Raw genomic sequence first — 14,378 nt, 5'->3', positions numbered from 1 at the left:
ACAGTGATGTCTTTGAGATCCCTTTACTCAAACTCATAATACGATTATATTTACTTTGTCTAGAAAGAGATTTCCCATAAACAGATGAAAAATACAAACGGCAGTTGTCTACACAGACCTTGGTCTGCAGTGTGCTGGGGTGTGAATTTACTGCACACTTGCTGTTCTGTACTAACTCCCTACAGAGACAGGAAACACTTAACACACACATAACAGAAATAAGCATATACCAAAGAGGCTTTACTTCTCTATTTGTACTCAGTGTGTATCCAGGTGTTGCAGCAGTTCGGAGGGACAGAGTAGCTAGAGTACTTGACGTTCACACCTTCTATAGGACTTAAAACTTTTAATTTTCTGAAGCTTAGCACACAATAAACTAGGTTCCTTTATTAGGAAGAAACATTTTAATGTGCAAGAACACTTTATTTGAAACTCAAAATATATCTGGTGCCCTATTGCAAAGATTTCTCTGTCAGATCTATTTTTGATCAATTACCGATTTCTAAAAATAACTCTCACTTTGTTTTGGGAGTTTCACTATTTTTTCCTCTGCTGCTCGATCTCTTTTTACCCCTGCTCCTGGATCGAGAGGAACTCCGGCTTCTGCTCCGACTGCGAGTTCGACTGTGACTTCTGCTGCGACTGCGGCCTCTCCTCTTTCTCCCCCTGCTGTGAGACCTCCTCCTCTCCCGGCTCCTCGACCGCCCCGATCGGCGCCGCCTCTTGTTTTTGCGGCGGTTCTTTTTTCTCTCAGACTCTCCATTTCTCCGGTAAGAATGATCTGGGCTCGGGCTGCCCCTTCTCCTGGACCGGCTGTAATAGTCATCACGATGGCTTGATCTGTTTCTCCTTTCAGAGTTTTTAGACAACTGATTAGTCCGTTCAGGAGAAATACGTATGTCTCTGTTGGCCTCCCAAAACTCATTGTTTGGGTTTTTGAATACGTGAAGAAAGTTGCAGTGTTTCCCTCTTGGACACTTCTGCCTTTCAAATAAGCCTGCAACAGAGTAGGGTTTGATTTTTTATGAACCAGATCATCTATTAAATCTCTTTCTTCATTATGTACCTCCTGGGGTGAAACTTAATAAACTGAATTTTGCTTCTCCAAACAGAAAAACATGCCTCTGACCACCTATCAATTTAATTCACACAAGATTAATTTTCCCCATGTGCTTTTCTTGGAATTAACTTTTTAACAGCTATGAAAGTTTGGTTTTAGCTTAGAACAAATTTCATTTTTCATTTCATTAAATTTCATTTATCTTTATCTAAGAGTGTAAATCTAGATAAGTTAAATGTGATAGCTACTGCTAAGAACTGTTGATAGTTCAGAAACTGCTGCTGCTTTTTGAGAGATAAAGTAGTACTTCATGTAGTTTCATCCTAAGATTATTATTTCCAAAGCTAGAATCCAAACTTTCTTTTCCAGTCCAAGGTAAATCCACTAAAACAATTCAGGCACTTACATGCCGTGGTATAATATTCCTTTGCTTTCCTAGATCTACACAAGCAAGTTAGCACATTTGTTTTCCAAATGGAAATGAACTACAACATTAGGCAGATCTGAAAGCTGCAGACTAATCCTTCTTTTTCACTTCCATTAGTACTCTTTGAGTAACACTTATTCTCTTTTCCAAGTGTTTACATGACTCACCACAAATAGCAGTTTTCCACCTCGTCACAGGACAGAATTCACAATGAAGCTGTCTGCCTGCATACCATCGTCCACTGAACAGGGCCAGGGCTGCCTGACAGTCCTTCTCCCTTTAAAAAGCGGAACGACACACAGCATTACCATCACACAATCAGTTCAGATATCACTTACCAATTACAGTATGAGAATGAATCACATGGATTATATAAACACTTCTTATTCATTACTCAATGCTGGAGTTTAGCTCTAGCACTGAGTACGACTGCAAGTACTTACGACTGGTACTGGACATAGACATTTCCTCGCAGGTGAGGCTCATAGTTGCAGCTGACCTGAGGGGATGGAAACACGAAGTCAGTGCAGTGGAAGGTTTATGCTGTACAGCAGCTCCTGCATTCTGAGATGGGCCATTCATTTATGAGAGCTCATCCATATCAACTTAGATATGATTTTCTTCTGAACACTTAGTTTTAACCAAAAAAAAAAGAAAAAAGCCCTTCTGGCTTATGTTTGACTGTTTCCAGCATTATGCATTGATTAACTCTGGGACCTCGGCTTCACTTAGCCCACAAGACAGCTTATACTCCATTGTCTTGCACTTGTCCGGGCCAACCCTTTGTCTGTGCAACAGACAAATCTGCTCTGAAAACAATTAGTAGTATCCTCATGTGGAAATGTGGGATTCATTACAGTAAGAGACTCTTTAGAGCAATTTACCTTCACAGCATCCCCGTGAGATGGGTTAGAAAAGCTGAAGTCACCAGCTTTCACTGTACAGGTTCTAAAAACCCTTTTTTTGTAATGATTTAGCATTCAGAGTATATCTAAAGTTCTCAAAAAATACACAAATTACCTTCCAAAAAGCTTGCTGCTAGTTACAAAAGATTCTGATGGGCAGGCCCAGGCAGGTGGAACACAGTTCCCCAGGGCAGAACTGCGATCCCAACCCCTGTTGCCCCCAGGCCTCTTCCAGTATCTGCACAGATGAGGCTAGCAGCTCCTTTCATCCCTGAACCCTGACTGATCCTCAGGAAATATTTCTTTGTGCACTGGATCAGGAAAGGGCTTCAGTCACAACAACAAGCAGTTGTATAATTAAATATTACAGGAAGGAGTCAAACTATTTGAGATAAACAATGTCAACACAAGAACAACTGAGAATGATTTTGGCGTAGACATTTTTGGGTAGGAAGAGTGTTTTATTAGGATCTCCCAGACTCTGGAGCAGCTTCCCAGAAAGAACAGCAAGAATAAAACCTTGGGCTACACTGGAAAAGGAAATGAGCTGAAAGAGGGGTGTGTATAATCTGATTCTAAATAGTTGCAGAGACTCAGCTCACTCACAGTTAAGATCCCTGCAGCCAACATGTCATTCTGAAGCATATCTAATGTAATGAAAATGTCCATAAGAATCACCCTGTGATTGCACAATTGCCTTGGAAGCCAAGGAATGCCACACAGTCACAGGGACCCAAGTAGGTGCAGCTTAGCACAGCCACACAAAACGACGATACAAAGTCAAGGACCTGACTTTGCTGGTAAGACATTTTAACCCACCTCCATAGGGAATCTACATCCCATCTTCTAGCACAGACCACAGCTTGCTGATAGCCCATGAGCCAAATACGGAGGGGATACTTCTCCAAACAAGTGAAGGTTTCTTACCTATAAAGCTCATTACACAACTATTGAAAATTCACTCTTTCTACTTTCCTCTTGCTTGAAATGCTAATACCACCTCAGTCCCGAGGCAGCTGTCAGTAGATGGAAACAAAAGAGAAAAGGCACCATGTGCCTCCTGGTGACTGCAAGAAAACACTCAGGAATGGCAAGCAGAAAGGGATGCTGCAATAGATTCTGATACAAGGAGATTTCATCATCCAAGCTGCATAATTTGGGGCAACATGGGACTGTTAACACACATCGTTCATCTCAGTGGTCTCCATTTACAGATCCCTGTTTTTCCCCATAAGAAAATCACAATATAAATGGGGAAAAATTCAGTACAAAACATTCAGCAAACCAAATGCACAAACTAAGGATGGATGACAAATCTAAACACCATTTACATAATTTACCTTTTTATAATTCTTCCTACTGGAATACCTACTAGCTTTTCAGTTCTTTGTAATCTGATTTTATTTTATCCAGCCAGTCCTAAAATGACATTGCTTGGGTGTACACTCCAAATACATTTCATACCCCCACTATTTCATTCCCTAGGCACAAATACAGTAGCTCAGATGTAGTTATACTGTCTAACCATCTCAGTGGACCCTCTGGGGCTTAGCACAGGATAAAGAAAGGACTGTGAGGTAAGTGGGCTGTTGAGCAATGTGAAGAACTTGCAATATAAAAGCACAAGCTTATGTAACAGTTCAGGGGAATGGGAGAGAAGATTCACCCAGAGGAAGACAATGCTCTGTAACAGCAGTGGCAAGTTTACAGGTGACATGAGAGATGTACAGCTTGCTGTAAGGACACTATAGTTTCCTAATGCACACAGGATTTAGCTAGGGCATGCCGGACAAAATTTTTCTTAAGGCTTGTAAACCACACTTAGATGCATACCTTGAACTGAACAACCTTCCCCACATTCTGAAATTCAGGGAGCACATCCTCATAGAACTCCAGGAACTGCTGGTAGGTCTCCTCATCACTATACTCAAGACTTGCATCTGTGTCATAGTCATCCCTCCGGCACTGCTCCATGCCAAAGGTGATGAACATCCCTCGGACGAGGAGTGTCTTGCTGGATGTTGGGTAGTTATGCTTGCGAGAACACCTGGAGAATAGTAGAGAAGAAAGAAAAGTGGAAAGATTGGCACTTGCAGCAGAAAATGCATTTGTTGAAGCTTCAAACACTTGCCATTTTCAGTTACAGTTATTATAAAAGAAAATCCATTAGTGGGAGATCAGTGTATTTCAATTAGTAAAACAAATCTTTTGGAGTGAGTTTGCATATAATCTTAATGCTTCCTGCCATGCACAAATACATTGTTCCTAAGAAAGCGTATCTACAAAAGCTATAGATATCAGCGTCACAATGAGAGCTAAAGTAATTTCTTTTAGGCTACTAGGGTTAAATGTGTTCCCAATTTCTGAAGAGCTTAAAAGATTGCCAGTATTCTTTCTATAAATTCATCTTAAAGCAAATCCCTGCTCTTCTTTCCACAAACTAAACAACTTTTACTGAAATTGTTCTCATCATATAGGGGTGGAGAGAAGGAGTGAGGGAAGGACAGCATGTTTAGACCTGTGGTTGGGTAAGTACAAGACTGCTATTTTTCCACTTCTAAAAAATAAAATAAAATAAAAAACTCCTTTAAGTCAGTCTTATCTTAATCTGCATCCTCTTTGCAGCCATAAAACTATTAGGTCTCCCTCACCATCCATCATATTCAAGCTACCTCCCTCACATGCTGAAATACAGTTCTCCCCCAGACACCTTTAGATCCACTAAGAACACAGATGTTGGCCTCCATGTTTATTTCATTGTGCTCAGTGATCTCCATTTCATACTTCCCCAAGCAACTGGGTCATGCACTCTCCAACACATTTCTCCTTTTCCGGACATGCTCAGAAAAACATCCAGACTAGTCTGCCCTCTTCGTCTGGCACTGGCACAGCACAGCACAAACTGCAGGGAGGTCAGGTCTCAAAATGGGCAATTCCAACCTAGACTTCCGCTATGAAGTGTCTTTCTGCACCCAGTCAGTCAGTCACCTTCTGGTTGACACTTTAGACTTTAAAAAAAGCACCCTATCTCCAAACCCAAAACTAAACCAGGAGACAACTAATTTGATGATTATTTTTTTTTTACATTTTAGAAGCTGCCTCCTTTTGCTGTTCAATTTGAATAATAGAACTCAAAATATTAAATCCAACCAATATTGCCTGTACACAAAATGAATACAGCACATGACAGAACAAAAGGAAATTAATGACCCAAAAATCCAGTATTACTGCAAAATATTAGGGTTTGAATTAGAGGAAATGGATAATAGTGAACTCAGCCAGTTTTAGCTTCTTCAAGATACAGTGAGCTTTGACAAGATTCAACAATTATTTATTGGTAACACTGGCTCTTAGTTTTTCCCAACTGCTTCCAACCCATCCTTCCAGTCCTTACCCTGGCAGTACCTGTCCTTCAACTTACAGACAGCACCAGTGGTTAAAATGACCAGAATATGAAGGAAGCAGGTATGGGAGGAGAAAGAAGGAAGATGGAGAGGTACCTGAGATCAACAACTATGGATGAAAGAAGAAGGGCAGAATATGATGTTTCTCAGTATTTGTTTTCCAAGCATTATTCACAGTTCAAAGCAAAGTTGAATTCTGTGCAATCCATAAATAATCCATGGAGGTTACCTCTATTAAAGACCACTGAAACAAAAATACTGCAAAGACCTAGACATTTGAAAAGCAAAAATGGTGTCTGCAGTGAAATAGCTGGCCAAATCTTTATTATGGAATTCAACACATATTTCAGAATAGAAAAAAAAGATGTGGACTTGAAGCTTCCATACAGGTGAATTATCACATAATTATTCACAATATACATCACACTGAAACAAATTACTCCTAGGATAAAGAGAACTATGATAGCTGGACCACACACATTTAAGTGATACAAGTTAGTAAAATAGCCTTATTAGTTTATGCTGAAGATTCATGTAATAAATATCAGTCTCCTTCCCTGCTAAGATGTTATTCCTCCTAAACACAACAACAAAAAAAAATCAGGTATTTTCTAGTCAGATGCTGCATTTGGGTCATCATTGTTCCTGGTCACTGATGAACATGAACTCATACTCCATGAATCTGTTTACACTTTTGGCTTTCTCTATGTCCTCAGGCAACAGGTTTTGCCATTTGTTTCATATGAGAAGTCCTTTCTTTTTTAAAGCTGGTAAACACTCAGACACACTTGATTAAACTGCAAATAATCCTTTCCATCCTACCATGAATTTCCTGTTCATCTACCACAGCCCTCTTCCATCCCTTCTTTAAAAAGAGTCTAGACTCAGTGACTTCTCCTACAGAGCTGTTGCTCATCTCCCATCATCTTGTTGTCCTTCTCTGTTCTTGCCTTTTACTATACTTCCCTCCCCTATCAGTGTACAAGACTCAAGAACTAATGTATCACACATTTAAATAGTGAGAATTCTGGAAGCTTTCACAACAGTGCAGATTTACCTTAACTTGCTTTAGTCCATTTGAGATTTAATTTTATCTTTTAGACAATGCAACATATGCAAAGTAGACAACATAAAAAACCAAAATCTGACATTTCAGGCCTGTACTAATAACAAACCAAATATACTCTGTCTGAATATATCTGTGCATGTGTCAGAGCTAAGGAAAACTAAGTCTGACCAATGTAACCAGAATCCACCATCAATAATATGCCATAAAAAATAGCTCAATTCCAGCCAGGCAACGCTTCTGCTCTCAGTCCACATCCAAATACATTAAAGTATTTTATGTAGCAATTTTTCTTCAGTTTGCTTATGACCTAATGAAATTGCCTCCCTTTCATCTCCCCAAAACACTTCTATGCTGGTAAATATTCAATTGATTACCTGTCTCCAAATCGGCAGGAACCTGTTTTAATATAGAAGGGGCAATTCGCTCTATCCTTCTCTGTTCCCAGATTCTCTGGGGGCTCTGGGTTATGCCAACTCACACCATTCTCCAGCTGTGGAAAAAACATTAAAATACACAGAAGTTAGAAAAAAGAAAGGGAATGGCTAAAATAAAACTGACAACTGAATCCACGTGCAATTGTGAGCACTGGGCTGCTACAAGGCAAGCTGAATCTATTTACAGCATTGTTTTCAAAGCTGCCCAGTGCCTTGGGCAGCTTTATACACCTGTGCCATGCTTTAGCCCCAGCCAGACACCAAGCCCCACACAGCTGCTCATTCACTGCCCCACCAGCTGGATCAGGGAGAAAGTAAGAAAGGTAAAAGCTGGAAAACCCATGGGTTGAGATAAAGACAGTTTAATAGGGAAAGCAAAAGCCATGTACACAAGCAAAGCAAAACAAGGAATTAATTCAGTGCTTCCCAAAGGCAGGCAGGTGTTCAGCCATCTCTAGGAGAGCAGGGCACCATCACATGTAATGGTGACTTGGGAAGACAAATACCATCACTCCAAAAGCCCGTGCCCTTCCTCCTTTTTCTCCCCCCAGGTTTATATACTGAGCATGGTGTCATATGGTCTGGAATATCCCTTTGGTCAGTTTGGGTCACCTATCCCGGCTGTGTCTCCTCCCAACCTCCCATGTATCGCCAACTTCCTTGCCAGTGTGGCAGCATGAAAAGCATAAAAGGCCTTGGCTCTGTGTAAGCCCTGCTCAGCAATAACAAAAACATCTCTATGTTATCAACCCTATTTTCAGTGCAAATCCAAACCACAGCCCCATACTGGCCACCATGAAGAACATTAACCAGCCAAAACCAGCACAACTGGGAGAGAGAAAGCTAGGACTATTTACCTGTTTGAGCAATAGCTCAAAGCTCAGCAAGCTTAGCATTATTGCTGTTCTGTGCATCTAGAAAAGGCTAAAATAAAAACAACATGCCAAAGGCTGGAATTTAAAAAAATTAAATTCATAGTTAGCACTGGAAGTAAAAGTGCCCATACTGGTCATTTTGGTCCATTAAGATTTCTATAATTCCAAACAGGCTTACCAAGTTGCAAGCCTTGACTGACTACAACCAAGACACACATTTTAAAAAGGGAATTTTCATTCTAACCAAACAATCTGTAAAGCTGAGTGGCTTTACAGTTCTCCTTTTAAATCAACTGAAAACTGTTTATTTACAAGCAGCATTTGACCCTGCGACCAGTTCTGCTCATGACTTGCAGCCACAATTTACTCTCACTAGAACAGCACTGTTACTTCAGCAGTAACTGAACCCTGAACTGATACTATAATGCAGTCTCTTAACATACCACATTTCTGCCTATTCCTTTGCAGACATGGCTGCTAATACATCTTGAGCTCTGGGCAGGTAGCAGTTCAGAGCATTCTTCTACACATATTACGAAACAGAGTTAGATCCCTACCTAAAGAACTGTTTAAACATGATTTGGAACCAAATGTAGCTGTGGCGATCAACACACAATGGATTAACTAGGTTAAAACTTATTTTTCAGATTCATGCAGTGGTTTAAACAGAGCTAGAATCCTCACGAGTTTAATTTTATGACAGAGATAAAAAGCCAAATTATTCTTTAAGGCAATTTCTAAGATTCAAATGAAAACTGCAGTTTTCTTTGCTACACACTGCTAGCTTGTGATCCATGCTCTTCCAGGCATCTGAACAGTCAGCTTCTTCCTCCCCGATCTTTTTCTTTTCTTTTCCTTAAGAATCTGTGCCCTCCTCTACCAATGAATCCTCTTATTTAGAGCCTGCCATCTGCTTAAAAAGACAAGTTTGTCTTGCCACCCAGGACTGACAGATTTATTTAGAATTACAATTCACAAATAAACCATCATGCACAGTGGTTTTTTACAACACACAGCAGTATTTCCAGGTTCATTTTGACTGAGATCTCCTGAACAGTCATCAGCATGCACAGCTGCACTGCCACCAACCAGCCAGAAATATGCTTAATTATGTTCTACCCAGTAAATAATTGTTTACAGCTCATGCAAGCCACTATATATTAAATTTATTCAGGCCATTAGGTTCTCAAGAGCAGATGGACAGCATGCTAGAAGACAAACACCGGATGGAAATTAAATTACTTTTCAGTTCTTTTTCAAAAAGTCTCTGAGCATACCTGGCTTTCAGCTTGATCCAGCATCCTCTGCACAGCTGCCTATAAATGGTGCAAACACAGGACTAGTGAAAACCCTGAGGACACGCAAAACATCTGTTGTCTTTAGTTAAGAACCTAATTTACAATACTCAGTGATTATGCATAATGAAAGTTTGATGGGGTTTGCTTGAAAAACAGGAGATTTACTTTGGCTCTGTAGCAGTTCATGTACTACAAAGTTATTAAAGGATACATACTTATGTAGATGATTTTCTAAACTAAACAATGGACAACTTAGAAGTTTAATTTTCTTTTTTAAAACTGTCATTGAACTACTGAATATTTAAATGTATCTCCTGCTCTAGCACACAGCCTAGTTACAGGTAAGTCCATAATTGTTTAGTTGCACTAAACTTTTTAACTTCAGCATTCTGTGTAACACACAGAAAAACACAATGCTCAGTGAGTCTCTGTTAAAGCGAAAGATGTAACTCTTAAGAAACCTAAACATCATAAGTTAACTGTATCTAGCCTTCCAATTACAGGAAGACAATGAGGATATTCTTTCCCTTACTTCTTCTAACTGGGCTGAGCAAAACTATATCACTCTCCAAATCTGGCTGGAAATTGGTTATAACAAATTATTCTAAGAAGTTGAAAGAAAAAAAGACATTTAAACATAACCAAAACAAGAAAATATGCTAGCACTGTTCTAATTTGGAAGAGAATTAATTAAATTAAAAAAGAGCAAATAAAAATTAAAAAATGCAATCCAAGATGAGAACCCAGAGAGCATCTGGTACTAATCACCACGTATGTCAGATATTATCCATCCTATTAAAGAAAACCAAAACAGAACAAACAAACAAACAAAAAACCAAACTACATAAACAGAAAAACAAGCTAAAACAAAAAAACACAAATAAAGCCCCAAACTACCACCAGTCACCAAATCAGAAAATCTATTTTTTCATCTTAGGGAGGGAAATCAGTTTCTTTTATAAATCACTGCTAGAATTTGAATAAACTGCTGTTTCAAGACACAGGCAAAATCAATTAAAAACTCTCTGTTGCTGGAATGGGTGGCTCCGCTCCTAGCTGGGTAATCAGTTTCCCTCTGGGTACCTGTCAATGCCCTCTATGAGCCAATTTAACTCACTAACAGTAAAACAGTAACCTAGAAAAACACAAAGCAAACAAGCCAACAAGGAAGCAAAAAAGAAAGCAGCTTCCATCTAGTTCAGAGACCCAAATTATCCCACTGAGGGCTTGGGCAAACCCAGGCACCAGGAGAGAGGGGAGCAACAAAATCCTGCTGTTACCATGGTTCAACTCTCTTTGAACTATATCTCAACCTTAAATCAAGGACACAAGCATCGTTTTCTCTCCCTATTCTGCAAAGAGAGAAATGGACTCAACACTAGAGGAAGTAAGACAGGAAATACAACAACTGCTGTTCTTTGGCATTCCTTATGCAAGTGTAACATCATCAGTGGCACAACCAGCTATTAACTGTGGGAGACAGAACTATCTGCTCATGGCTCCTCTCCTGCTGTGGTTACCAGATGCAGTAGCAAGACATCTCCCAGTGAAACAACTCGAAACTTTTGTGATTGTGGAGAATCAAAAATGATCAGATCCTAGAAAGCTGCAGTCACCCTTCACTGGGAATAACAGGCCAGTCCTCACACTGGATTTCTCTACAGGACATCCTACATCCAGGTCATTGAACTTCTAAAACTTAAGAAGAGTGTATCATTAACAGAAACGTCATCAATGACTTGTATCTTCAGTATAATTTTTTATTCCACCCAAGGAGCTCTGAAAAAAGATACGTCCTGTTGGATGAGTCAGGTAAAGAAGAGCTGTAACACATCTTTTGATTAAGAACTGTGTTAAGGAACAGCAGCAATGTACTTCCATATTCCATATCCTCTTTGGGCATTTTCTTCAGCACTGACTGTGTTCAACTGAGACATTAAGGAAGGACCATCTTTAACACATGATGCAGAAAGTGCACATATCAGAACCTGCATTGGCAGTGTGCCTTCGTATTTAACCGATGTAAGCAAATACATACTGTGGATAACCAGATGTGTTAAAACAAGTTACCCTTTATATGGATTCATTAGATGCTCTTTAACAGTGATTAACGGTTTTAGGAAATCAAATAGAATGGAGTAACCAACACATTTATACATTTGCTAATTATAACAAAATCCCTCTTCAACATGCATAACTGTTGCATCTCATCATGTAACAGGATATGTAACATGTTTATCCTCCCACCACCAGGAATCACCTCTCTCTCTTTCTTCTCCTGTTGCTTCTGCTGTGCCACTTCTCTCTCTTTTCTTTGCTGCTCTTCCCATTCTTCTTTGATCTTCCTCTTTATGATAAAAAAATTAATTATTTAAGGAAATAATGCTTTATAATCCAAGTCAAAACTATCTTGTTTGACCCAAACAACTCCTTGATCATTAAGTTTCCATCCAATCACAAGCAACTAAATCTCTGGACAAAAACTCTTTTAAAGAGTTGCTGTTTTCTCTTCCTTTTCAAGTTTGCTCTTCTAAATAAAAGACAGAAGAGCTTGTGCTTTCAAACACACCAGGATCAAGAAAAATAGGTCCACGACAAAACAGTAAGAATATTACCCTAAGTCTACCTTATTTCCAGGCACAACAGTAACAGTCAGTTTATACATCACCTCTTCTTCTTCTTGCCGTTTTCTTGCAGCCTCTTCTTTTTCTTTCTTTAGCTTGAACTCTTCTTGGGCCTTTTCTTCTCTCAGCAACCACTGCTCATGTAGTTTTTGTCTACCAAGGAAACCAGACACAACTCAGACCCTCCATTTAATGAGTATCCAGAACTGACGCGATTGTCATGCACACAATTCAAATTTATTGCTCCAGCAATAACTGCAGCTTATCTAATCTTCCTTAAAAGAGAAAATTCAGATGGAATCATTCAGGCATTAGAGAAAAGAATGGTGTAGCCTGAAATATTAAGAAATATTCTGTTTTACAGAATATATTCAAACTTTTCGAAGTATAAAAATGGAATTGACTACCAAAGTGTCTACTGCATATATGCCATTTCCAAGATTTTTCACCTTTCTGCCTCAAGTTTTTTTTCTTCTTCTTCTTCCTCCTCTTTCTCCACTTCCTCCTCTTCCTCCTCAGACACAGATTCATCTTTTTCTGTAGCTTCTGAGAAAAAAACACAAAACAATGCATCTACATAACTGGATGCTACAGCCAGCAAAGGATACACAGAATTATATCCTTAAAAAAAAAAAAAAAAGGAAAAAACCAAAAAATCCAATCACTTCTAGTTCCACTGACAGCATCAAGCACTTCACAGTTACCTGAGTCCCTTAGTTTGGCAAGCGCCTGCCGCTTTTTTTTCCTCTTCTCTTTCTTCAGAATAGCTCTGTACTTTTGATGGCTGAAGATGAGGAACATGAAGATGAGAAAACAGCCAAACAACTAATTTTTACTGTCATACATGCAATTAATTTCCTTCAGCAGAAAAAAATCCCACAAAACGCAAAATTAACAGCCACTCGTATGAAACAGTAACTCTGCAGCGGCATCTGACATGACAATGAAATCTGTAGATCTGTGGCTGTGCTCTTAGAGGTGCACATGGGCAGCAGCAACAAGACACCACACAGGGTCTCATCCTTCTTGAGCTCTGCAATGTTTGACATTATCACCAACTCCATGAAATCTCTCTCAGCTCCTGAAACTTGGTCACTAGATCAGATCAGGAAGCAAAACTTGGGGATCTTCTACCCTCCAATTTTGGCACACCTTTCAGCACATTCAAGTGTTTTTATGAAATTACAAGTTTTCTCTCATTTCCCTTGATACTCTCCACTGGCAATAGTCTCAATGCACAGATAACAAAACACACACCACACCCCCCACAATGCTCAGTTCTGCTCTTCTGCTGCAGAAGCTTGGCCATACTCTCCCTTGCTTGTCTAACAGCTCCGCGTGGCTGCCTACAACCAGCACCATGTTTGCACTGTGGTTAAACCCCCTCTAAGTATCTAAAACCTTTTCACATCAACCGCTTTTCTGGCAATTTTCATTCGAGGTCCCTCTTCCATTCCAGTTCATAATGGAAAAATAGGAGGGAGGGACGATCTCCAACTCCTGTCATTGTGCCACACCAAACACTGATGGGACATCAAAAACTTCCCACTTTGGAGTGTGTAATTTTAAAAGATTCCACAAGCATAACTCAGAACTTCACCAGCATCCCCAATCCTTCTGTTCAGGGCTGCTCACATGGTCACCACCTGCAGTGGTGCCATGGTGACACCAGGGTGGCTGTCCCGGGAGCAGCACTGCCCTCGAGAGCACTGTCCCTATATGGGCCCTCTGACCTGGCCAGCCTGGACACTCTGTGTCTCTGCCTGAAACGGACTGCATCCCTCAGCAGGTGCCTGGAGATGAAAGCAAGAACCTCCTTCCCAGTTATCACGCTTCCTTAGGCACTCCTGAAGCCCAAAGCAGGAGAACAATTCCCCTCACTCCCGGCCCAGCACAGCACACCGCTGAGACGCACTGAGCAGCACCGCCCCAACAGCTCCAGGGCTGGGCTTCGCGTCCCCCTCGAGCCGAATGGCACTGGAGCACGGCCTTGGCAAAGACCTGGACACCCGGGCCGGGGGCTTCCGTCCCTGCGGCGGGGTCGGACGGGGCTCAGCCCGGGGAAGGAACACCCCGCAGCCTCCCTGCGCCTCTCATCGCCACGGCCGCCGCTCCATCGGGCACTCCCCGCCCCGCGCGGCTCGGGCGGGCACGGCGGCCCCGCTGCCCCGGGACCGGCAGGGAGCGGCCCCGGCAGCGCCCCCCGCCACTGCCTGCCGGCTGCCCCTCCGGCCCCGCTCGCCGTCCCCGCACGGCCGCGCTGCCGCCCCGCGCCTCTCGGC

General features: G+C 41.1%; 1 protein-coding gene and 1 long non-coding RNA gene across 4 annotated transcripts in view; one reads left to right on the top strand and one right to left on the bottom strand.

The window, feature by feature from the left end:
- Positions 1 to 219: 219 nt before the first annotated feature.
- ZRSR2 (zinc finger CCCH-type, RNA binding motif and serine/arginine rich 2) overlaps positions 220 to 14,378 on the bottom strand; it is a 19,427-nt gene continuing 5,268 nt past the window's right edge. The window contains exons 2-11 of the mRNA XM_027689108.1: positions 12,801 to 12,880; positions 12,546 to 12,642; positions 12,141 to 12,249; positions 11,733 to 11,819; positions 9,452 to 9,490; positions 7,240 to 7,355; positions 4,226 to 4,439; positions 1,931 to 1,986; positions 1,655 to 1,764; positions 220 to 997 (exon numbers count right to left, since the gene is read on the bottom strand). Coding sequence (XP_027544909.1) covers positions 516 to 997; positions 1,655 to 1,764; positions 1,931 to 1,986; positions 4,226 to 4,439; positions 7,240 to 7,355; positions 9,452 to 9,490; positions 11,733 to 11,819; positions 12,141 to 12,249; positions 12,546 to 12,642; positions 12,801 to 12,880 — 1,390 coding nt within the window. The 3' untranslated portion in view covers positions 220 to 515. The remainder of the gene's footprint in view (positions 998 to 1,654; positions 1,765 to 1,930; positions 1,987 to 4,225; positions 4,440 to 7,239; positions 7,356 to 9,451; positions 9,491 to 11,732; positions 11,820 to 12,140; positions 12,250 to 12,545; positions 12,643 to 12,800; positions 12,881 to 14,378) is intronic.
- On the top strand, positions 3,010 to 6,636 carry LOC113970311. 3 transcript variants are annotated; one of them, XR_003535126.1, is made up of 4 exons: positions 3,010 to 3,192; positions 3,878 to 3,969; positions 4,870 to 4,920; positions 5,816 to 6,636. It is a non-coding gene; the product is annotated as an uncharacterized LOC113970311 (long non-coding RNA). The 3 variants fall into 3 exon arrangements; XR_003535127.1 differs by lacking the exon at positions 3,878 to 3,969; XR_003535125.1 differs by lacking the exon at positions 3,010 to 3,192 and having other exon boundaries at positions 3,365 to 3,969.

The sequence above is a fragment of the Neopelma chrysocephalum genome, unplaced genomic scaffold (assembly GCF_003984885.1).
Source record: "Neopelma chrysocephalum unplaced genomic scaffold, ASM398488v2 Primary Assembly neopelma1_76, whole genome shotgun sequence".
Taxonomy (NCBI): Eukaryota; Metazoa; Chordata; class Aves; order Passeriformes; family Pipridae; genus Neopelma; species Neopelma chrysocephalum.
Note: the sequence above shows the minus strand (reverse complement) of the source record. Positions and strands in the feature narration are given on the sequence as shown.